Here is a 22,979-nt window from a genome sequence, read left to right as displayed (position 1 = left end):
GTTGTGAGGGTCATGCATTGGCATGGACTTTAAGCAGTCACTGCAATGCTTAAAGCCCTAGGATGCTTTCATTCCCTTAATCCCCACAGGGGAGAAGACAGGAGGGGAGACCTACCTAAAACTGACTGACTAAAACAATGGTTGTGTTAAACACAACTGTTACACAAAAAAAGCTAGGGAGCTGTGGCATAGCTGGAACCACAATACTTAAGCCTTCACAGGCAGCAAGAAAAGAACTGAGGGAGTGACAGGTTGGCAGGGTCATATATACGCTCTGCAGAGGCACCATTTCAGGGGACTCCCCAGCCAACATCACTGGTGGTTGCAAAGCAAAAGCTTTCCAACAGCTGTGCACACCTAACTTCAATAGATATGAGCAAGCACTCAAAGAAGAATTAGACCAGTAACTTCCTGAGCTAATTTTAGCTTCAGTATTTAGCTGACAAATGTAACGCTAAAAATTCTAATTTTACTCACCTTATTTATTGCATGAAAGCAGTCCAGCAATGTTAGATGAAAATTACAAGTTCCAAATGAAGCATCCCTATAACATACAAACACGTGCAATCAATTTTGACAGCAAACAGCATTTCTAGTTTCATTAGCAAATCTGAAAGTTCCCTCATGCATAAAATAAAATGTTTCTCAAGAGCTAGCTGTTAAAATATTTGATTATTAGTTACTCTGAAGTATTTTACTGCTTCCAATATTGAAAAAAGTCTACTGACTTAAGTATTAACTTATTTTCAATTGCTTTACTGATCTCTTAAGTTCACCCTATTAAACAACCCACAACATTAAGTTTATTTCAGCCACTTCTTATTCAACAGAAGTGCCATTTTCAGTTTATGTTGGGAATAAAATACTTTTCTCAAGTTTAGTGAAGCTGGACACTACCATTTCCTGAAAGATGTTTATCTCATTTGAAAAATTAAAAAAAATACAAAAAGTTTGTATATCATGATTCCTTATGTACTGTTCACTTCTGGAATCTCATTAAAACAATGCATGTGAGGATAGGTAAAATTCAAATTAATTCTAACACCAGTATTCCCTATTTAAGTCATTACATATAGAGCAGTTTAACTTTTCTAACAAAAAGGTTAAAGGAATACCTACAATAATATTCAAAGAGAATTTTGTAAACTCAGAGCTTTAAAACATTTCACTGTGCTTAAACATAAAACAGTCTGGATTTCATTATAGGACTTTTCCCTGCCGTTCTTCTTAAATCATCTTGCACTAGGAAAAGAATGTTTTGGGTACTACATCAGTTATTGGCAAAGAAACAACTCATTCTGCTGAAACCACAGACTCAGAACTGATTGCAGACAGGAAAACCCTATTATATTAAAAATAGTCTCAATGTCAGGATCATCTGTTCTAGTGGAGTAACAGATGGTGTTAAACATTTTAGAAAGCCAGTAATGACATTGTCAATGAGAATTTATAGTGGCACACACCACTTCCTCCCCTCTCTCCTACATTTCTGTCAGAGCATGGAAAGAAACATTTTAAATAATCCACTTTATGCCTCACTGTGGTATTACGTATCTGGAGTGCCACTGATTTAAAGTCTCTCTTCACCTCACCAGTCTCTTTGGTCCAGTCTATCCCTCATTGTACGTTACAGTTTATTACCTATTACTCTCGCCAATAACTGAGGCATTAGAGTGAAGTAGTGCATGATTTAAGTTTTTTTAAATGTATAACAAGTGATACTTTTTTTTTATAAATGTTCTGACTAAAAATGACAAAAGCAGGAATTTCAGAGATCTGGCTCCATCTTGCTCTGCACCCCAACATTAATGAATTGGGGGGATGGATGGGAAAGTAATAGAAAGAAAAGGAACTCATTCAGGAAACTGACAATAGAATACAGAAAATCTCCCTAGGACTTCAATATAAATTACTCTATTAGGAAAGACCACAAGTAACTTCTATCTGATAGCAAAAAGCAATTCATCTCTCACTGGTTGATGAATAATCTAAAAAGGACAGGTTCTAAAGCACCATCTCAACTCACAGGTCTCTTCCGTAGTTTCCTCCTTCTAGTTTCATCTTGAAAGTTACAGGCAAAATCCCAACACTACTGCGCTCAGTGAGAGTTTTGTCGTTTATTTTAATAGGAGTTGGATTTCACCTTCTACTTTTATTTCAAAGGCTGCAGACAGCTGTGCTCTTGCCAGAACTCAGCTCCTCCCTTTCTCCCTTCACCTTCCCCCAAACGATCTCTTATTTTCAGATCTTGTACTACTCCTCTTTCCACCTTTTTCTTTGTGGAAAATCCTAAGGTTATAAGCTTTTGGGGGACAGGGTCTATATCTTGTCATACAACTGTATCTAGCAACACAGGACCACAATTAAAGCGCCTAGATACATCTGCAATATAAATAAATAAAGTCAACAATGTGAGTTACCTCTTTTTAAAAAAAACCACTAAACTCTGTTTAGATGTTGTAATTCAGGCATTACCATAAAGTAGTGCTTTTTTTAAAAAAAATTAAATTTTAAAAACAAATATGATTACCTTCAATTAAAAAAAAATACAGTGAACCCTTGGTATAGAGGACCCCATTTTACCAGACATCGGTAACAGATGTCCGCTATCCTCCCCACAAAGAAAATATAGTACTGTACTGAACAGTACTGTAAATGGCGATAGAGATACCACCGTTCCCCGCCACTCCCTGACATCTCTTATCACCACAGCCATGGGGTCCCTGGCCGTGGCTAGGAAAGCTGGTGATGCCACCACTGCCAGGTCCCACCACCACCTGTGGCTAAGACTGCTGAAGCTGCAGGGTCCCCAGCGACGGCCAAAAACCTGCCACTGCTGGGTCCCCAATCCCCCCTGCCCCCTCCAGCAGCTGAGACCACTGCAGCCACAGGGTCTCTGGGCATGGCTGGGACAGCTGTTGCCAGTCCCTCCGCCCCTCTCCCCAGCAGCTGACACTGCTGCAGCCATGGGGTTCCTGGCCACAGCTGGCACAGCCACCACTGCCGCAGCCAGTCTCCCGCCGCTGCAGCTGAAACCATCACAGGGTCCCTGGCCACTGGTGCAGGGTCCCTCCACCCGCCCACCATGGCTGAGACTGCGGAAGCAGACCCCTGCAGCTGTGGGTTCCCTGGCCATGGCTGGGAGAACTGCTGCTGCCACAGCTAAGTCTCCCCCTGCCCCTCCACTCTACGGCTGACACTGCTTCACCCACAGGGTCCCTGGCTGTAGCTGGGATCACCACAGCTGCACTGTCCCTGGCCACAGCTGGGAGAGTCTCTACTGTTGCTGCCAATCCCCCGACCCTGCTGGGGCCAAGACTGCCGCAGCCGCAGGGTTCCTGCCCACAGCTTGGATCGCCACAGCCACTGGGTCCCTGGCCGTGGCTGGGTGAACCACTGCCACTAGGTCACCCCACCCTGCGGTTGGGATTACCGATGCCGCACGGTCTCTGGCCACAGCTCAGATTGCCATAGCTATGAGGTCCCCGACCCACCACTCCTGCGATGGAGACTGAAGCTAGGGCCACCGCAATTGTGGGATCCCTGGTCATGGCTGGGACCATCACAGCCACAGGGTCCCTGGCCATGACTAGGAGAGCCTCCACAGGAGCCGAGACCACCACAGCTGCAGGGTCCCTGGCTGCCATTGCTGGGACCCCTCAGCTGCGCCCCCTCACCATGGCCGAGACCAGTGCCACTGCAGGGTCCCTGGCTGTGGTTGAGACCACCATCGCGGCTACAGGATCCCTGGCTGCAGCTGAAAGAACCGCAACTGCCACCACTGGGTCCCTCTCCCAGCTCAGCTGAAACTGCTGTGGCCATGGGATTCCTAGCTGTGGCCGGGACAGCTGCCACCGCCATTGGTTCCCCACATCCCCTCCTGTGGCTGAGACCACCACAGCCACAGCGTCCCTGGTTGTGGCTAGGAGAGCCACCACTGCTGATGAGTGTCTCCACCCCTGCAGCTGAGATGGCCCTGTGCTCTTCCCACCAGTGGTGGCACACATGCACAGGTGTGTTTGTGCGCCCAGGCGTAGCCTAACATGTTGCATGCTGTGAGTAGCCATTTTAGCCACTTGTTTTTACAACGTATTTTGTCCATAAAAAGTCAGTAAAATAGATGTAAGGAATGTGTCAGCAAGAGCTCAATACTGCTGAAGGGTTTGGGGAATGTGTTCTGCAGAGATCATTTGCATGAAAATACAAAAGTGTGGATATGTAATGCCTGGTAAACAAAGCCTCATGGGAGCAGGCAAAGCAAGGAGGTTATGTCTGTTGTAAACAACATGTTGTTGTGAAGTCACAGTTTATGCTATCACCCAGTGTAAGAATTGTGGAGTCTCAACAATGTTTGAAGTTTTGTGGGAGTACAGGGCAGTCATCACTACTGTGTAAGATATGGATTACAGGGGGCTTCCGCCCAGCCAAAGCTCACTGGGTGAGCAAAAGGGGGGAGGCATGGTGGTTGAACCAGCTGAAATATAGTGTTGATGCTTCCTCAAGTGATTCAGCAGCTAGTATCATGAAGCATATGAGAGTGGCACAGGATAAAAAGCTTGAGGATGCTGTGTATAAGGGGTTTGTGCAGCAACGCTCATGCGATGTGAACGTGTATGGTGTTGAACTTGCTCGGCTGTGAAAACTCTAGCAAAAATCACATGAAAATAAAACTTTAAGCTAGCGATGGATGCCTTTGGCATTTCCGTAAGTGCCATGGCATAGTGAACAAGAGGACATTTGGCGAGTCTTTAAGTTCACCAACACAGGGGACTGAGACTTTTAAGAAAATAATGAACTAATTCAGAAGGAAGGTCTGATTTTGTCACAGATTTACAATGCGGATGAGACAGGTTTGTTTTGGCAGTCACTCCCAGAAAACACACAGGCCTATAAACATGAAAGCGCTACACCAGGCTGTATGCTAAATAAGGCTTATTCAAAACACAGAAAGACAGAGAATTACATAGTCTTTTCCACAAGATTCTCTGCAATACTGATATCACTGTTCTTCCTGACAGTCTCTGAAGCATGGAGGATTCAATAGGCATGAAGGCTGAATGCTTCTCAGTCCAAGAGCACATTGACATAGCTTGGAGAATCTTACATTGTTTCACTGCCTGTGTAAGATCTATGTTAAATAATGGTCACCAAGTCTATCCAACAACTTTCATAAGCACTCAACTTATTTTATGCACTCTGTCATGATCATGAGAGTTAGCCAGCAGCCTGGGAGTAAAAGGGTTAACTTCCTCAGCCAGGTGGGGTTGGCCTATAGGAATGTAGGTAAGAACTGAATTTCGGCTCCTCCTCCTTCTGTTCTCTGGTCCTGCTTCTTCTTTCCAGCCATGAGACAGAATATCTCTCTCCAAGAACAACCCCTCCAATCTTCTGTAAGTAGGGTAAAGTTTAGATAGCTCCATTAGGCTTTATTGTTTTATGGTTTGGGAAGTGGGATCTGATGTCTGCGCACTTTTTAGAAATGTTCTTTTACTCTCCTGGTAACTAAGTTCTAGGCCCATGGTGGAGAATCCCCATGTGTTTTACTTTGTGACTCTTCCATCTAGTCATGAGGCTTGCAACACGAATATTGTTGTAATAAAAGTTCTTTCTTTTTCTTTTTATTAACCTGGTATTGGTTAATGTTTGTGTCCTGGTTTTTACTTTTTTCGGGCTGAGATTCCCCAAGTAGTCTCTCCCTGGTTTCCTTATTATTACTTGGGTGGTGGCAGTGAATTTTAGCCCCAAAATCTAAGGTATTTAGGACTTTGGGGGGGAAGTTTATACCAAAACCTGGTAGATAAGGTTTTGGAGGTACTTTTGCTGGCCCCCACTTCTGTATTTATCTTGCTAGAGTGGGGAAGAAGCCATGACACACTCTCAAAAGTTACTCCCAGAAACAGATGCATGATCGGCTGGGAAGGTAAAAACCATAGTTAAAAGGAGTGGAGAGAGACAAGAGTTTGGTGGAAAGCTACACCGCAAACAGAGTGCTATTACTGCTATTGCTGAACTCTGAAAAGAGGCAATAGTAGCTCCCATTGCCGTACTACAGGTTGAACCTCTAACTGAACTTTTTCCTCCAGCAAACTCTACAACCTGGCATGATTTTAGTTAAGCAGACGACCACTTATCATGGGTGTGGCCAGGTTTCCCATAACTCCATAAAGTTTGTTTCCAGCCACGGTTCTGTGCTGTTATTTAGCCGTAATTCACCCCACATCTGCTAAGAGCCCAGTGAGCAATGTAGACGTTGGTAATGTTCTAGAAAATATTGATCTCTGGCAAATTCTCTCATCTGACACTGGTCAGGTCCCAAGGGTGCTGAATCAGAGAGGTCCGGCCTATACTGTTGGTAAGGGAAAAAGGGAGCATGATTGAAAGCCAACACATTACAGAAAACCTTGTGATCCCAAGAAAGGGAAAAAGACATGAGAAACAGTTGCTCTAATATGCTTTTAGAGTCAGGTGTGAAAAGATAAATATACATTTCTATAGTAAATTGGAGTTTTTGGTGCTCCCTTTAACTTCCTGCATTCTGTGAAAGCCCATGCGATTGTTAGATAGTCTGATATGACTTGTGAAAATGTTGTTATTTTCATTCTTAGGAGAACCCTACAAAACTGTTCATGTTCAGGACCTAATGACCTTGTTTTATCAACTGGATAAACACAGTGGCACAAAAGAAGTCTGTACGCTGGAACGATTAAAATTATGTCTCCTGTAGCACCCCTGTCAGTCCACTACCTGGCCTCATTTCATCAAAGGCAGACAAACATTCACAAATGCAGTAGCCATAGGCAAGGGACTCAAATTCAATACCTCTGAACACCATGCAGAGATCATGGCACAGAATGTTAAGATTTTTATATTTACCTGAAAGGAAGATAAGATAAATTTCCAGCCAACAGGAGCCTGTACACATTTTCAGGTGATTCTCTTAAGTATATTATCTATTTTTGGAAAAAGGAAAGAAGAGAGTTTTTAATGGTAATTTTAAGCTACTTACTAATGCCTGTCAATGTTAATAGTCAAACATTAAACTAAATGCTATTAAAAATATGCTTAATAATGTCTTTTCCCCTACAAGAACAAAAGACTAAGCAAATAATGTTATGGTCAAGAGCAAAGCATATATTACATAACATACTAGCCATTACTAATCTAAGAGTATGAATCATAACACTTGCTGTAAAGGCATTATCAGGATTTGTGTTGAATTTCAGATCCCAGTGACAGTGTTTTTTGACATTATAACACTAAATATGTAATATTTTTGCTGTACTTCTCTAACATTCTTTATGGACAATTTTGTACAAATTTTATACTTCAGAGGTTTCATGCTCTTAAATTTCATTTTAAATTTTTAATAAAGTAGCATAGCTAGTCAGATGATCTACATAGTAATAAGGGGAAGCCCTGATCCTTCTAAAGTTGGAGCTTTAGAAGGTCTCATTATTCCAAATCTTGTGCCACCTTCACTGTAAAACCTGAACGCACACTAAATTAGGCATTATATTAGTCCATTAATTGTATCACATACCACCAAAAAAGAGCACAATGAACAATAATTTAATAGACAGTATGAAATTCCCAAGAATATAATGAAGAACAATATTGCTACTAGTAAGTAACAAAATATTAAAAAGAAATTGGGACAGGATGCCAGCATCACAAAATTCCAGTTTTTTTTTTTACAGATTCGTCTAAAAAGCTGTCTGCACCAGTAGGAGATCAGTCCCTAGTTGTCAACCTCTCTTGAACCAGTACTCTATACATTTTTTTAAATTGGTTATTCTTTCTAGAAATGTGTTGCAAACAAATTCTGTCCTGCCTGTATTAGCTGTCACACCATTTTCAGTATGGGTTAAAGAACACCTATTGTTGACAGCTCTTACAGGCTATGTCTACACTACATGATAAAGTCGAACTTAAGGCAGTTAGCTTGATTTTTCAATGCCACTGTCAATATACCATTAACTCGATTTTAGGGAGTGCTAAGGTCGCTATCATAACATTGTCAAAAGTGGCTGTGTGCAGTGTCAAGTTTGAATTTAAAAATCTGAATGCAGGCCAGTGTGGAAGTGCCATGTCTTTAAGTCGAATTTATTAGCCTCCAGAAGTGTGACATATGTATCCCACAAAGCTACATGGTTACCCGCTATGTATGGCCATTTCCATCTCTTCTGCTCTCCAGATGCGCAAGAAGTAGGTCACAGGAAGCACACGAATTTGAATTCATCACCAGCAAGCCCGGGAAATATAATTTCTTTTACCCATCGCATCACACTGGATCGGTATCCATCTCTTGAAATCATGAGCGCTCAGGATAGTAGTCTGCTTAGTTGTCAGGGTTGTAAGTGAGCTCCAGCACGGGGCCATCAGACGATTATGGATCTCCTTGCTCTTTGGGAAGAGGAGTCAGTGGTGACCAGATTGAGCGTTGAAATGAAACGTGGTCATATTTGAGAAGAAGATGTGCATGATGATCACCAGAGGTTGCTCCTGGGACTCTATGTAAGGCCTGGTGAAAGCGAAAACTCCGGCAGGAGTATCAAAGTCTGGGAAACCTATCAGCCATCTGGGTCATCACCAAAGCCCTGCCACTATTATGAACAGTTGCACGTGCTTCTTGGGGGAACACGACCACATTCCCCAATCTTAACTGGGACTCTTCAGGAGGCCCTGATCTGGAGTCCAGGGTGAGCTGAGAGAAGCTGGAGGGCTAAGAGGAAGAGGCCACTGGAGAAGAGGATGGGGGCAACCGGCAGGGGCCTGAGGAAGGTGTTCCTGACAGCCCAGAGCTAGACCTAGAGCCAGTCCCCTCCACTCCAGTTCCCAAACTCCAGGGCCCAGCTGTTCTGGTGAGTATTTTTTCTGAATGCTACAAGCAGGTTGTGGTTACGTATAGATATAAACAGAGATTACTCACCTCTGCAGTACCTGGAGTTCTTTGAGATGGTCATCCCCGTGGGTGCTCCGTCTTATGTGTGTCAGCTCTGCTGCACCCATGGGTTGAAGACTTTTTTGTGTAGCAGCATCCCTCAAGCGAGCTGCCTGTGCAGGCAGAGCACAGGCACAAGATGCCTGTGACAGCTACTGCATGTGTGTGGGCAGCCTGTCACCTCTGTTCTTCTCTGGTCTGGACATCAAGGTAGAAATCTGAAGCAGAGGGGAGTAAAGTGGGTGGTGGAGCATCCCCAGGGATGACTGTCTTAAAGAACTCCAGTTACTGCAAAGGTGAGTAACCTCTCCTTGCTCTTCGAGGCTTGCCGTGGGTGGTCCGCCTTAAGTGACTACAGAGCAGTGTCGTTGTTAGGAGGTGGGTCCTTTGGATGACGTGTACCAGTTGATGGTACCGAATGGCCGAATATAGTCTGAAAGTCAGAGTATGTTTGTATGGCATAATGGTGTGTGAATGTGTGAGCAGAGGCCCATGTGGCTGCTCTACAAATGTCCTGTCATGATCATAAGGGTTAGCCAGCAGCCTGGGGGGAAAAAGGGTTAACCTCCTTAGCCAGGTGGGGCTGGCCTATAGGAATGTAGGTAAAAATTGAATTTTAGCTCCTCCTTCTTCTGTTCTGTCTTTTTCTTCTCCTTCTTCTTTCCAGCCATGAGGGAGAGAGAGACAGAATATCTCCCTCCAAGAACAGGCCCTCCAATCTTCTGTAAGTAGGGTAAAGTTTAGATGGCTCCATTAGGCTTTATGGTTTGGGAAGTGGGATCTGATGTCTGTGCACTTTAAGAAATGTTCTTTTACTCTCCTTGTAACTAAGTTGTAGGCCCATGGTGGAGAATCCCCATGTGTTTTACTTTGTGACTCTTCCATCTAGTCATGAGGCTTGCAACATAAATATTGTTGTAATAATAAAAGTTCTTTCTTTTTCTTTTTATTAACCTGGTATTGGTTAATATTCGTGACCTGGTTTTTACTTTTGGGGCTGAGATTTCCCAAGTTGTCTCTCCCTGGTTTCCTTATTATTACTTGGGTGGTGGCAGCGAATTTTAGCCCCAAAATCTAAGGTTTTTAGGATTTTTGGGGGGAAGTTTATACCAAAACCTGGTAGATAAGGTTTTGGAGGTACCTTTGCTGGCCCCCACTTCCACATCTATCTTGCTAGAGTGGGGAAGGAGCCACGACATGTCCTCAGGGGATACATCTTGCAGATAGGCTGTAGACGCAACCATGGCACACATGCAATGTGCATGAAAGCCTAGGGGCACTCCCTATGAACAGTGAAATAGGCAAGTTTTATGCAGCAGGAAATCCATTTTGAGATTCTCCATTTGGAGATGGGCATGCCTGGGGTGGGGTGTATTGGCAGTGAAAACAAATAATCATATTGTTCTCTAGAAGGACTGAGTTCTTTGTAAGTAAAAGGCCAATGTTTGGCAGACAACAAGGGTGTGCATGATTCTGTTCAATATTGCACATGTACGGTTTGGGGAAGAACATGGGCAAGTACACCAATTCACTGCAGTGGAATGAGGTAAGTACTCTGGGGAGGAATTTAGTCTGGGTTTGTAGGGCCACCTTGTTCTTATGAAAGACTGCAAGTGGAGGTTCGAACACGAGTGAGCTGATTTCTCCCACCCTCTGTGCTGAGGTTATTGCTACAAGGAAGGCTACTTTCATGGAGAGACATAGTAAAGAGCAGGTGGCCAAGGTTGCAAATGGGTTCCCTGGTTCTGAGAACAAGCTTAAGGTCCCATGCCGGTGTCGGTTCTTTGACTGGTGGATGTGTGTTGCCAAGACCCTTCAGGAACCATTTTATGGAGGGGTGGGTAAACACTAAGTAGTCTTGCACTGGTGGGTGAAAGGCTGATATGGTGGCTGGGTGGACCTGAATAGTGTTTACTGATAAGTTTGTTGGAGAAAGACTAGTTAAGCATGTATGGGATCCCTGCTTGCACAGGGTTGCATGCTTGTGAGCGACAACACCAGGCTATAAAATGCTGCCATTTTTATGAATATATATTTTTCTTGCACACCTGAGGAAGACAATCAAGCTCTGCTTCTGTTAGACAACTAGGAACTATGCAGGGAGGTGAAGGCGGTCCACAACTGGGTGACAGACGGATTCATTCCGCTGAGTCAAGATTTCACCTTCAGCAAATGTGTGGATGACACTAAGCTACAGGGGACAGGTAGATATGTTGGAGCGTATGGATAGGGTCTGGAGTGACCTAGATAAATTGGAGGATTGGGCCAAAAGTAATCTGGACAAGGACAAGTCCTGCACTTGTAACGGAAAATACCAAGCACGCACTGTTACAGGATGGGGCCTGACTGGCTAAGTAGCAGTGCAGCAGAAAAAAAACACGAGGAGTATGGAGCATGAGAGGGTGGATATGAGTCAACAGTGCACCCTTGTAGCCAAGAAGACTAATAGCATATTGAGGTGCATTAGGAGGAGCAGTTCCAGCAGATCCAGAGAAGTTAGTATTCCTCTCTTTTCAGCACCAGTGAGGCCACATCTGGAGTATTGCATCCAGTTCTGGGCCCCCCAGTTCAGAAAGGATGTGGATGCATTGGAACAGGTCCAATGGAGGGCAATGAAAATGACGAGGGGGCTAGAGCACATGACCTATAAGGAGAAGCTGAGAGACTTGGGCTTATTTGCAGAAGAGAAGAGTGACGGGGGATTTGAAAACAGCTTTTGCTTTGTGATGGGGGGCTCTAAAGAAGATGGAAAGAGTAATGACAGAACAAGGAGCAATGGCCTAAAGTTACAGAGGGGTGTGCAGGCTGGAGATTAGAAAAACTATTTCATCAGGAGAGTGGTGAAGCACTGGAACATGTTACCTATAAGAAGGTGGTGGAATGTCCATCCCCAGAGGTTTTTAAGTTCCAGCTTGACGAAGTCCTCGCTGGGATGATTTAGTTAGTGTTGATCCTGCTTTAGGCAGGGGCTGGACTTGATGACCTCCTGAGGTCCCTTCCAGCCCTAGGATTCTCTGAGATCTGCACAGAGAAATACATACATGAATATCAGACTGCCCTTATTTCTAGGAGACTGATGTGCGCTAATAGTTCATCCAGCAACTATGTACCCTGGACCACCTGCTTGTCAAGGTGAGCTCCCAAACCCAAGCCGGTGGCATCCATTGTTATCATAATAGTTGGAGGGGACCTGTGAAATGGGACTCCTATGCATACACTGTGAGGTTGTGTCCACCATGAGAAGAAGTTCCTGATCTTGGCTGGAATGCTTCATGTTTTGTTCAAAGGGTTTGTGTGTAGTCTGAACATCACTCTAAGCAAGGCCTGCAAGGGTCTAATGCAGAGGCATGTGTGTGGCACAACTCATATTGCTGATGCCATGTTGCCTAGCAGGTATAGGCATAGCCTGGCCATAACAGTGGGAGAGAGATGCGGTTTGTGTACAAAGGTCCTGTATTATTTGCAGCCTGCGTTGAGAAAGTGAGACTGTAGCTGTCTGACAGTCCAAGAGTGTCCTTATGAATTCTCGTCTGGGGGTTGGTACAAGGATGAATTTATGGAGGTTTTTAACTAGACTGAGATTAGGCAAAAAAGAACTGGTCAACATTGTTGCTTGCTTGTTCTGAGCTGAGGCTTGGGCCCTTATTAAGCAATCACCTGGGAAAGGGAAAGTAGTCACTCCCTTTGTTCTCAAATGCATGGTGATCGCTGCCAGGACCTTTGACAAGGCCCTTGGAGCCGTGCATAGGCAAAAGGGGAGCACTCTGTATTGACGTTTGTTTTCTATGACAAATCTGAGGCACCTCCTTTGTGCTAGGTATATAGTAATATGAAAGCATGCATCCTGGAGGTCAACAGTGGTCAGGCAGTCCCCTTTTTGTAGAGCAGGGATAATCATCTTGAATCTTCGGCAAAGTACGTGCAGGTTCAGGTTCCTGAGGTCTAGTATGGGTCTCCAACCCCGTTTTCTTCTGCATAAGGAAATATCGGGAGTAGAATACCCTCCCTCTATGCTTGGTAGGTACCTCTTCTACCTCTACCCCCAGCCGTAAAAAGCATTGTGCTTCTTGTAGTAGCACAGTCCTTTGAGAAGGGTTTCTGATGATGGATGGGGAATGGGGTGGGGGTTTGGAGAGGAATGGAACGACATAACTGGTTTGTACAATTTCTAAGATGCAGCGATAGGCCATGATGGCTTGGCAAGGAGGGTAGAACGATGCTAGCCTTGAGCGAAAGATGGCACATGGGGCCTGCAATTTAAGGAGGCTGTCTGAATTCAAAGTGACTGATGGGCTGGAGCCTGCTGTGTCAGAGACTGGCTTGATGCCTGTCTCCTTCTATGCTGTTTTTGGCATCATCCATTGTTGGTTCTTAAATGGTGGTTTATATTTGTAATTATATTGTTTGTTGTTGTTGCACTTTACAGTGGCTGTTTGAATACCCAAGGTTCACAAGGTGACCCTCGACTCTTTGAAGGACTGCAATGTGTTGGTGATGCTTTCTGAGAAGAGACAGGACATCTCAAAGATCTTCAACAGTGGCTTGGACCTCCTTGGGGAATCCAGAGAGTTGCAGCCACAACACCTGCCTCATGACTACCACCCCTGCTAGAGACCTGGCTCTGGTGTCTGCTACGTCTATGGTGGACCATAACACCATTCTTGCCTTAAGGAGCCTTTGGGTGCGAAGGCTTTGTATTGGTCTATTTTATTGAGTGGAACGGCCTCAGTAAAGGTGTTAAGCTCGTAAAATATGCAATGCATGTAATTTGCTAGTAATGTCATGTAGTTGACAATGCAAAACTGGAGGCTGGCCAAGAAGCACGATTTCTTCCCCATTGCATCCACCCTTTGTCTCTGGGGTTGATTCTGGCATTATACTGTGTGTCCCTCTGATTCAGAGAATCCACTATTAAAGAATTTGAAAGTGGATGCAAGAAAAAGAACTCTGAGCCTTCTGAGGCTACATAGGATTCATGTTCCAGCCTCTTTGACATTGGTGTGACAGGAGGTGGGGTGTTCCAGAAGATTTTAGTGGGATTCAACAGCACTTCATTGACAGGTATTGACAATCTATTCTGTGTAGACTTATGCAGAATATTGGTTAGTTTGTGATTAGTATCTCAAGTTTATCAGAGACTCTTCTGAATAGATCCTGGAAGGATCTAGAGGTATCCGTTGAGGCAGAAAGCTGAATTATTGAGGCTATGGACAACGGTGAAGAGACGTGTGATGGAGAAAGTGTCTGCACGATCTTCCTCTCTAAGGTTAGAGTCATAGTGCTCTGTATCAGACAAGTCTGACCTAATAGATGATTGCATACTGGGATGTGGGTTATAGCGAGGTACTGGGAGTGGCTGTCGGAGAGGCTGGTGTCTGAATGCTACCCATTGGTCCCAGTAGGGCCAAACAGGTGGCAGAGGTAGAGCCATTGTTGCCACCACTGTGGGTATGTAAAGACTTTTAGTGCTTCTTTGCTCTTTTTTTGTGTGTTCTGTCATCCTCTGAATCTGAGGACCTCATCAGTTCTGTAGCTCGAGTAAGAGAGCCTTGGACCATGCAAAGGGTTTTCACTCAGCAGAGGCGTGCCTGGCACCGAATCGACAAAAGTCTTCTGAGGTAGTGTACAGTATGAATGGCAGAGGGACATCGGTAGCAGGACACCTTGCACCACTGGTACTGGGGGGGAAGAGGAGTTGATGCAGGCAGTATGGTGTTTTTGGTGTGTTGCCTCCATGCTGGTTTCTTACTGCTGCTACTTGCTGCTACTGAGGTAGTAAGAGCAGGAGCGGAGTGTACTTCTCAGTTACCATTTTTTTTTGCGCTGCCATAATGGTTGCCTGTTTTGGCAGGGCAGGGGTGGACTCTCTCCTTCTGTCACCTTTCTGATATAGGCACCAAGGCTGCCCCCTTTGCTGTGGGGAGGGCAGCAGCGTGGTGTTTGAAGGTGGTCTTCCACACACTTGGGGAGACAGTCCAAGACAAGGCATGGAACTTTTCTTGCCACCAGGTGATTTCTCCTTTTGTGCAGGACTTGAGTGAAGTCCTTTCTGAACTGTTAACCCCACAAGGACTGTGTCCAGCAGGGGAGTTCATATGATCTCTATGCATTTACAGCTTGCTCCATTAACCAGACTTGGAGCTGCTGCTCTCTTGTGCTGTGGGACGGTTCAGAGAGCCCTTTACAATGAAGTCAGCTCTCAGAATTATGCTGCTGATCTAGACACAGTATACAAAATGAATGGCCATCAGAGACAGAGACTGAGAAGCCACAAATAAAACACTTCTTAGAACCCTGACAGGTCAGCATGAATGAGGGTGTGAGGCTGGCTGCCACTTGCAGTGGAGTGCAGAGCAGCTTGAAACTGCTTGGGGGAAAGCCGCCTTGGTGACCTTCCCCATAGTGGGGTTTTTTTCCCCTTCTTTCTCCTTTTGTTTTAAATGATCTTCTAATCTCTGTTAAAGTAGTATTTCACTAATCTTATCATGGAATTGCTAACTTCTTTTCCTGAGGTGGCTGAGGGGGAGAGAAGGGGACTGCGATCAGAGTCAGCGGCAATCAGAGAAGAACTGAGGTGACAGGTTATGTGTGGGTACACAGCAGCTGTCACAGATGTCTCATGCCTGTGCTCTGCGCATGCAAGCAGCCAGCTGAGGGACACTGCTATACAAAAAAATATTTAACCCATGGGCACAGTGAAGCACCAATGGGGACCCTCTAAGAAGTATAGGTTTCCTATGAATCTATGTCCCTCAGAAAAGTGTATTAATATTTCTGGGGATGGAGTGCTTATCCTTAGCGAAGATCTCCAAGAAGGCCTCATCCAGGTACTCTTGTATTTTGCACAAGATTTTTGGGCAGGCCTGACTTATTGCAGCTTCCATGGTAGCACACTTTGCCTTGCCAGGCAACCAGTTAGCAATCTGGTATCATGGTGCCACACAGCATTTTGGCAAATTTTCCAGGCTTGTGGTAACACAGGATGAGCATCTCTTCTTTTTCACTGTTATTCTTAGGCGGGTGATGTCTTCTTTGGCAACCTAAAAAACAATCGGCATTTGGATTGGATTTCTTTGCAATGCTCCCTGACCCTTCCAACATTTCTCTGGAGCAGCGTCACACCACGTGGCTGAGGGGTGCTCCGTCTTCCCTGCTCTGCACAGCTGGCAGGCTCTCCAGGCCTTTCCCCTCCAATATCCCTTTGCATTTCTTTTCACTTTACAGGATCCCTCTCCTCCCCTTTGTGACCTACCAATGCCCGCAACCATTTCTGTTTCTCCAAGGCCAGGTGGTCTGGGGCATGGTGGGGATGCACATGCCATCTATTGTCCCACCACAGTTAGGAAACCCAATGGCAGCAAAGCTATCCACTATGGCCTGCACATCTATCAGGGTCACAGTCTTCCTCAGGAGACACAGACAGATTAAACTGACTAACTGCACCACCACGGCCCCCACTGTAGATCTGCCCACCCTGAATTGATTTGACACTGACCAGTAACTGTCAGGCATTGCAAACTTCCATAGAGCAACTACCTCTCGCTTCTGTGCCATTAAAGCTGCCCTAACTCTTGTATTGCTGTGCTTCAGGGCAGGGGCCAGCAAATCATGGACTTGCACATGCAAAACTTCTGCAGCCACTACTGGTCATCTCAGGACTCCAAAATGATGTGTGCTGGTTTCACAAGTCCTGAACTCCTACTCCACTGTCAGCAATACATCCAGGGCATCCAGCATTTCTAAGTTCTTAGACTGCAGTTGAGAAATTTCCTCTCCAAAATCTTCATCACCACCCTTAACCATCATCTCAGCCCACTCCCTTCATAGTCAAAAGACAAAGCGCATGACATTCTGGGAAGTTGCCATAATGGTCTGTGCAATGATTCAAGCATTCAAGGATCCCTGCTTGCGCTGTCCTGTGCCACAGAAAACAGCGCTATCTCCCATTCATTTTCGCACAGTTGGTTGATACTCTGAATTCTGGGACAGTGACATCAAACACCCACAGGAAAATACAGCAATTTCTCCCCACCTCCCATCCCCCACACACACACACTACTCAGTGGTACAAAACCCTCAGAGTGCAACAGGCTAAGGCACTGTGGGATAGGTACCCACAATGCATTGCTCATGCAGTCAAACTTGGACAAGTTGACATGGAGAAATGGTAGGTTGAATTTCTGGAATATTTGTGGACAATTAAATCTGAGTTCATAAGATGAAAGTTAAAAAAAAAATCAAATTTATTAAAAGTCTTATTTTGTAGTGTAGATGTAGCCTCAATTTTAAACTGTGAGATGGGAGCAGAGACTTTACAGTAGCCATTGAGACATGTATTTGCCATCTCTCCTCAGAACCATGGTTTCATATGGACAACTTAATTACTTCACTAAAGTATAAATTTCAAAAGTTTTAAATTATTAAAGGACAATATTTTTACCTTTTAAATTTTAAACTACCTCCTAAGTCTCTTTGTAAATAGTGCAAATTAAAAAAAAATTAACTAAGTACTTTAAAACAATTCAAATTAGACAAACAATTCATATCTTATATTAATAGCCTTTGTCCGCCAAGAATTCTGCCCAACAGTATTTTGTTTAAGTAGAAAGAAGTACAGTAAAAAAGTAACTACTTAAACATTTCTCTCACCACTTAAGACTTTTCCTAAGCATTTTTTTTTAAAAGTTGGCATTACTTTGTAATTACAGTTGCACAGTGGAAAAGCCAGATCTGAAGTTCAACAAAATCATAGGTTTGGGGTATTGGCAACACAGTCGTAAACATTTCCAAAAACAACATAAAATTAATATTACAAAATAAAACATTAAATAAAGTGTTAACTTTTACTGTTTTTCCTCTGACAAGGACACGAAATAGGAAAATAGTTAGCATTGCTGGTAGCAGAACAAAATAAACATAAAACCATTTTTAAAACAAGTATGAATTTTACCTTACTATTGGTCATTTAAATACTCTGAATCCCTCTAAAAGTTTGCCTTCTTTTACTCAAACATCCAGGGACAAGGCATAGATAAAAATTAAGTACCAAATATTACATATCCATCCAGTTAGCAATCCCAGGAAAATATGGTTTGATACAATCATCAATTACACAGTTCAAATGTAGTGATTATATTCCAGTAACAGTCAAGCCTGATCTGATAAATGGACACAACACATCCAAAAGTACTACAGTTCAGGTTATTCTCGACCTGTAATATAGCATCAAAAGCTGTATACAGCACTTCACAGTCAATCAACTGTCCTAAGAAAACAAAAATTCCTTCCCCAAAGAACAGGGATTGCAACTAGAGGCGCAAACAAACAGAAAGGGCCTGAACTACAGGCTGAACCTCTCTAATCCAGAACTCTCTCCTCCAGCAACATCCATAAACTGGCATGATTTTAATTAGCTGGATGACCACTTACCATGGGTGTAGCCAAATTTCCCATGGTCCCATAAAGTTTGTTTACAGCCACCAGTCCTGGCTCTCAGTGTTCTGTGGTGTTATTTAGCTGTAATTTATCCCTAAGTGTCTTCTAAGAACCAAATCAGCAGGGAAATTTTGGTGCTAGACAATATTGACCTTCCACAGTCTGGCAAATTTTCTTGTTCAACACCTGTCAGGTCCCAAGGTGGCTGATGAGAGAGGTTCAACCTGTAGCAGTTAGTCTATGCTAAAAAAGTAGAGATGCATCTTAGATCAACTACTTTGCTAGCATGGATTCAGGTTACACCACCAAAAAAGTACAGTTGCACAAATAAAATAAACTATGCTCCCAAAAACATGTTTTTGCCAGTACAGAAGTGTTATTTAAAAGCACACAAACAAAAACAAAACAAGAAGCAGTCAAGTAGCACTTTAAAGACTAGCAAAATAGTTTATTAGGTAAGCTTTCGTGGGACAGACCCACTTCTTCAGACCATAGCCAGACCAGAACAGACTCAATATTTAAGACACAGAGAACCAAAAACAGTGAGCAAGGAAGACAAATCAGAAAAAGATAATCAAGGTGAGCAAATCAGAGTGTGGAGGGGTGGTGGGGGGAGATCAAGAATTAGATTGAGCCAAGTATGCAGATGAGCCCCTATAGTGACTCAGAAAGTTCCCATCACGATTTAAACCATGTGTTAATGTGCCGAATTTGAATATAAAAGTCAGCTCGTCCACCTCTCTCTCTAAAATGGTGCGATAATGCCTCTTCAGTAACACACATACCTTGAGGTCATTGACAGAATGCCCGATTCCATTAAAATGTTGACTAACCGGTTTGTGGATCTGGAGTGTTTTGATGTCTGTTTTGTGCCCGTTGACCCTTTGTCTAAGGGAGTTAGAAGTCTGTCCAATATACAAAGCATCTGGGCATTGTTGGCACATGATGGCATATATGATGTTAGTAGAGGAGCATGAGAAAGTGCCCGTGATTCTGTGAGTAACCTGGTTAGGTCCAGTGATGGTATTTCCAGAGAAGATATGTGGACAAAGCTGGCAGCGGGCTTTGTTGCAGGGAAAGGTTCCAGGACTGGTGTTCCTGGGGTATAGGCTGTGGCTGTTAGTAATGATCCTCATGAGGTTGGGAAGTTGTCTGTAGGAGAGAACAGGCATGTCACCCAGGACCTTCTGGAGTGTAGCATCCTGATTAAGAATAGGTTGTAGGTCTTTAATAATTCGTTGCAGTGGTCTGAGTTGGGGGCTGTAGGTAGTGACCAGTGGTGTTCTGTTCTTGGCTCTTTTGGGCCGATCTTGGAGTAGCTGGTGCCAATTACCACCGGACTATCCAGTTACATGGACTCCCTCCTCAAACCCTATGCCACCAACGCTCCCAGCTATATCCGAGATACCACCGACTTCCTGAGGAAATTACAAAACATCGGAAAAGTTCCTGATAACGCCATCCTTGCCACAATGGATGTAGAGGCTCTGTACACTAATATTCCACATAAAGACGGATTACAAGCAATCAGGAACACCATTCCTGATGCCACCACAGCCAATCTGGTGTCTGACCTCTGTAACTTCGTTCTCACACACAATCATTTCCGTTTTGGGGACAATTTATACCTCCAGATTAGTGGAACTGCTATGGGCACCCACATGGCCCCACAATATATTTATGGCTGACCTGGAACAACGATTCCTCAGCTCTCGTCCCCTATTACCACTCCTCTACTTAAGATACATTCATGACATCTTTATGATTTGGACCCATGGTACAGAGGCTCTAGAAGAATTCCACAGAGACTAACAATCTACACCCCACCATCAACTTATGCCTCGATTACAACATGCAAGAGATACATTTCCTGGACACTACAGTACTAATCAACGATGGCCTGATCAGTACCACACTGTACCGAAAACCTACTGATCGCTATACTTATCTACACCCTTCTAGTTTCCATCCTGCACACGTGACTAGATCCATTGTTTACAGTCAAGCTCTTAGGTACAATCGCATTTGCTCTGATCCAATTGACAGAGACCAAAAACTACAAGAACTTTACCAAATATTCATAAACCTGAATTACCCACCAGGAGAAGTAAAAAAAACAAATCGACAGAGCCAGACACATACCCAGAGACCAGCTACTCCAAGATCGGCCCAAAAAAGCCAAGAACAGAACGCCACTGGTCATCACCTACAGCCCCCAACTCAGACCACTGCAACGAATTATTAAAGACCTACAACCTATTCTTAATCAGGATGCTACACTCCAGAAGGTCCTGGGTAACATGCCTGTTCTCTCCTACAGACAACCTCCCAACCTCATGAGGATCCTTACTAACAGCCACAGTCTATACCCCAGGAACACCAGTCCTGGAACCTTTCCCTGCAACAAAGCCCGCTGCCAGCTTTGTCCACATATCTTCTCTGGAAATACCATCACTGGACCTAACCAGGTTACTCACAGAATCACGGGCACTTTCTCATGCTCCTCTACTAACATCATATATGCCATCATGTGCCAACAATGCCCAGATGCTTTGTATATTGGACAGACTTCTAACTCCCTTAGACAAAGGGTCAACGGGCACAAAACAGACATCAAAACACTCCAGATCCACAAACCGGTTAGTCAACATTTTAATGGAATGGGGCATTCTGTCAATGACCTCAAGGTATGTGTGTTACTGAAGAGACATTATCGCACCATTTTAGAGAGAGAAGTGGATGAGCTGACTTTTATATTCAAATTCGGCACATGAACACATGGTTTAAATTGTGATGGGAACTGTCTGAGTCACTATAGGGGCTCGTCTGCATACTTGGCTCAATCTAATTCTTGACCTTCCCCCACCCACCCCTCCACTCTCTGATTTGCTCACCTTCATTATCTTTTTCTGATTTGTCCTCCTTGCTTACTGTTTTTGGTTCTCTGTGTCTTAAATATTGAGTCTGTTCTGGTCTGGCTATGGTCTGAAGAAGTGGGTCTGTCCCACGAAAGCTCACCTAATAAACTATTTTGCTAGTCTTTAAAGTGCTACTTGACTGCTTTTTGTTTTGATAGTGTATAGACTAGCATGGCTCACTCTCTGTTACTATTCAACATGCAAAACAAAAACAAATCATACCTATTAACATTATTCTGCTGGCAAAAAGCTTTAAATAGAGGCCTGATCTGAGCACTACAATTGTCATAACATGATATTAAACAAATTGTTAACACATGATCTTAACACACAACATACAGACAGGACAGCCATTTTTAAAATCATGTCAGTGACTATACTTTAAGCACAGCAGTCCTCAATTACACTAAAGGACTGACATGTTTGTATACAATCAGTGGTGCCAGAACATTTTTTTTCCATTTGGAGTGCTGAAAGCCAGTAATTCTCAGCCCCGCCCACCCCAGTTCTGACTGTCCCCTCCACCTCCAGAGCTGGGGCTAGAAGTGGGACTGTGGCTCTAAGTAGGTGGATGGGAATGCAGACAAGGTTAAGAAGGTTAAGACTGGGACCCTGTGTGAAGGGCTGGAAGCAAAGCTCCCGGTCTGGGGCTGGTGGTGGCTGGGACCCTGCCAGTGGCCTCCAGGTACAGGGTGTGAACAGAGCCCTGGGCCCAGGGCCGGTGGCAGCCAGTAGCTAAGCTCCAGTTGCAGAGCTGGAGGCAGCCAGAACTCCAGGTGTAGGGCTGGGAGCGTGTGACTGGCAGCAGCATAGGCCCTGCAGCTGGGACTTCAGGTGCAGAGCCAGGTACGGTATCCTGGGAAGACATGGCAGCATCAGGACCTGAGCACAGGGTGGCATGAATGACCCAGTTAAAAACTGGGGGTGCTGCAGCACACCCCTAGTTTCTGTGCCTATGTACACAGTAACAGGATATCATTTTCCAGCACAGACAAGTCCTAAAGATTGACTCAGCACAGAGCAGGGTCACTGCAGAACGAAATGTCACAGAATTGTTGGGTTTTTCAGAACTTGTGCAGACAGAACAATCTTGAGCTCAAGAGGGGCTGTTCTAGGTATAACAGGAGATGCATAAGAAGTTGCAAAGACAAATGCTGATGAAGGAGTTACACGAAACTAGCAGTAAAAATGGCTTGCATAGAATTTGGGCATGGGATATGGTAAGTAGGTATGATGTTATCGGTGCTTTACAGAAAGTGAAGACTGGCTCAGCCTTTACACCGTGGAAAGCCAAAAGTGTCAAATCTGGACTGCCAGAGGTTTTTGACAGGCCCCTGAAGTCTTTACTTATATTTTATTATTTTATCTGGAATCTGGACATTGACATCTGGGTCTTGACTACCTCCACCTCACAATATAGATGGACGGTTATGAAGAAATTCTATACATGTAAAGAACCCAAACGAACCCTGAAAACTGTTCTCTTTTTCAAGCTATTACTTTTCCAGGAAAACTGCATTGTCACCTGACAGCTAGTTTCTCAATCAAAACTTGTTTTTAAAAAGAAAATAAATCCCATTCTCTAACACTTGAATACAATATCGGTAAAATACATGCATTTTATATTTATTTTATTTTAAATTAAATGTGAAAGTGCATACATAAAAAAGCTTCACTCCCAACAA

At 44.0% G+C, this 22,979-nt stretch overlaps 1 protein-coding gene across 15 annotated transcripts in view; it reads right to left on the bottom strand.

The window, feature by feature from the left end:
- CDC14B (cell division cycle 14B) overlaps positions 1-22,979 on the bottom strand; it is a 166,527-nt gene that overhangs the window by 82,982 nt on the left and 60,566 nt on the right. For all 15 annotated transcript variants that reach the window (XR_012645701.1, XR_012645702.1, XR_012645698.1 and 12 more), the window contains 2 exons: positions 6,874-6,950; positions 478-544 (listed from right to left, as the gene is read on the bottom strand). Coding sequence is in view for 9 of the 15 variants with exons in the window: in XM_074995105.1 (XP_074851206.1) it covers positions 478-544; positions 6,874-6,950 (144 nt within the window). In the remaining 6 variants the exon portion in view is untranslated. The remainder of the gene's footprint in view (positions 1-477; positions 545-6,873; positions 6,951-22,979) is intronic.

Source organism: Carettochelys insculpta, chromosome 5, assembly GCF_033958435.1.
Source record: "Carettochelys insculpta isolate YL-2023 chromosome 5, ASM3395843v1, whole genome shotgun sequence".
Taxonomy (NCBI): domain Eukaryota; kingdom Metazoa; phylum Chordata; order Testudines; family Carettochelyidae; genus Carettochelys; species Carettochelys insculpta.
Note: the sequence above shows the minus strand (reverse complement) of the source record. Positions and strands in the feature narration are given on the sequence as shown.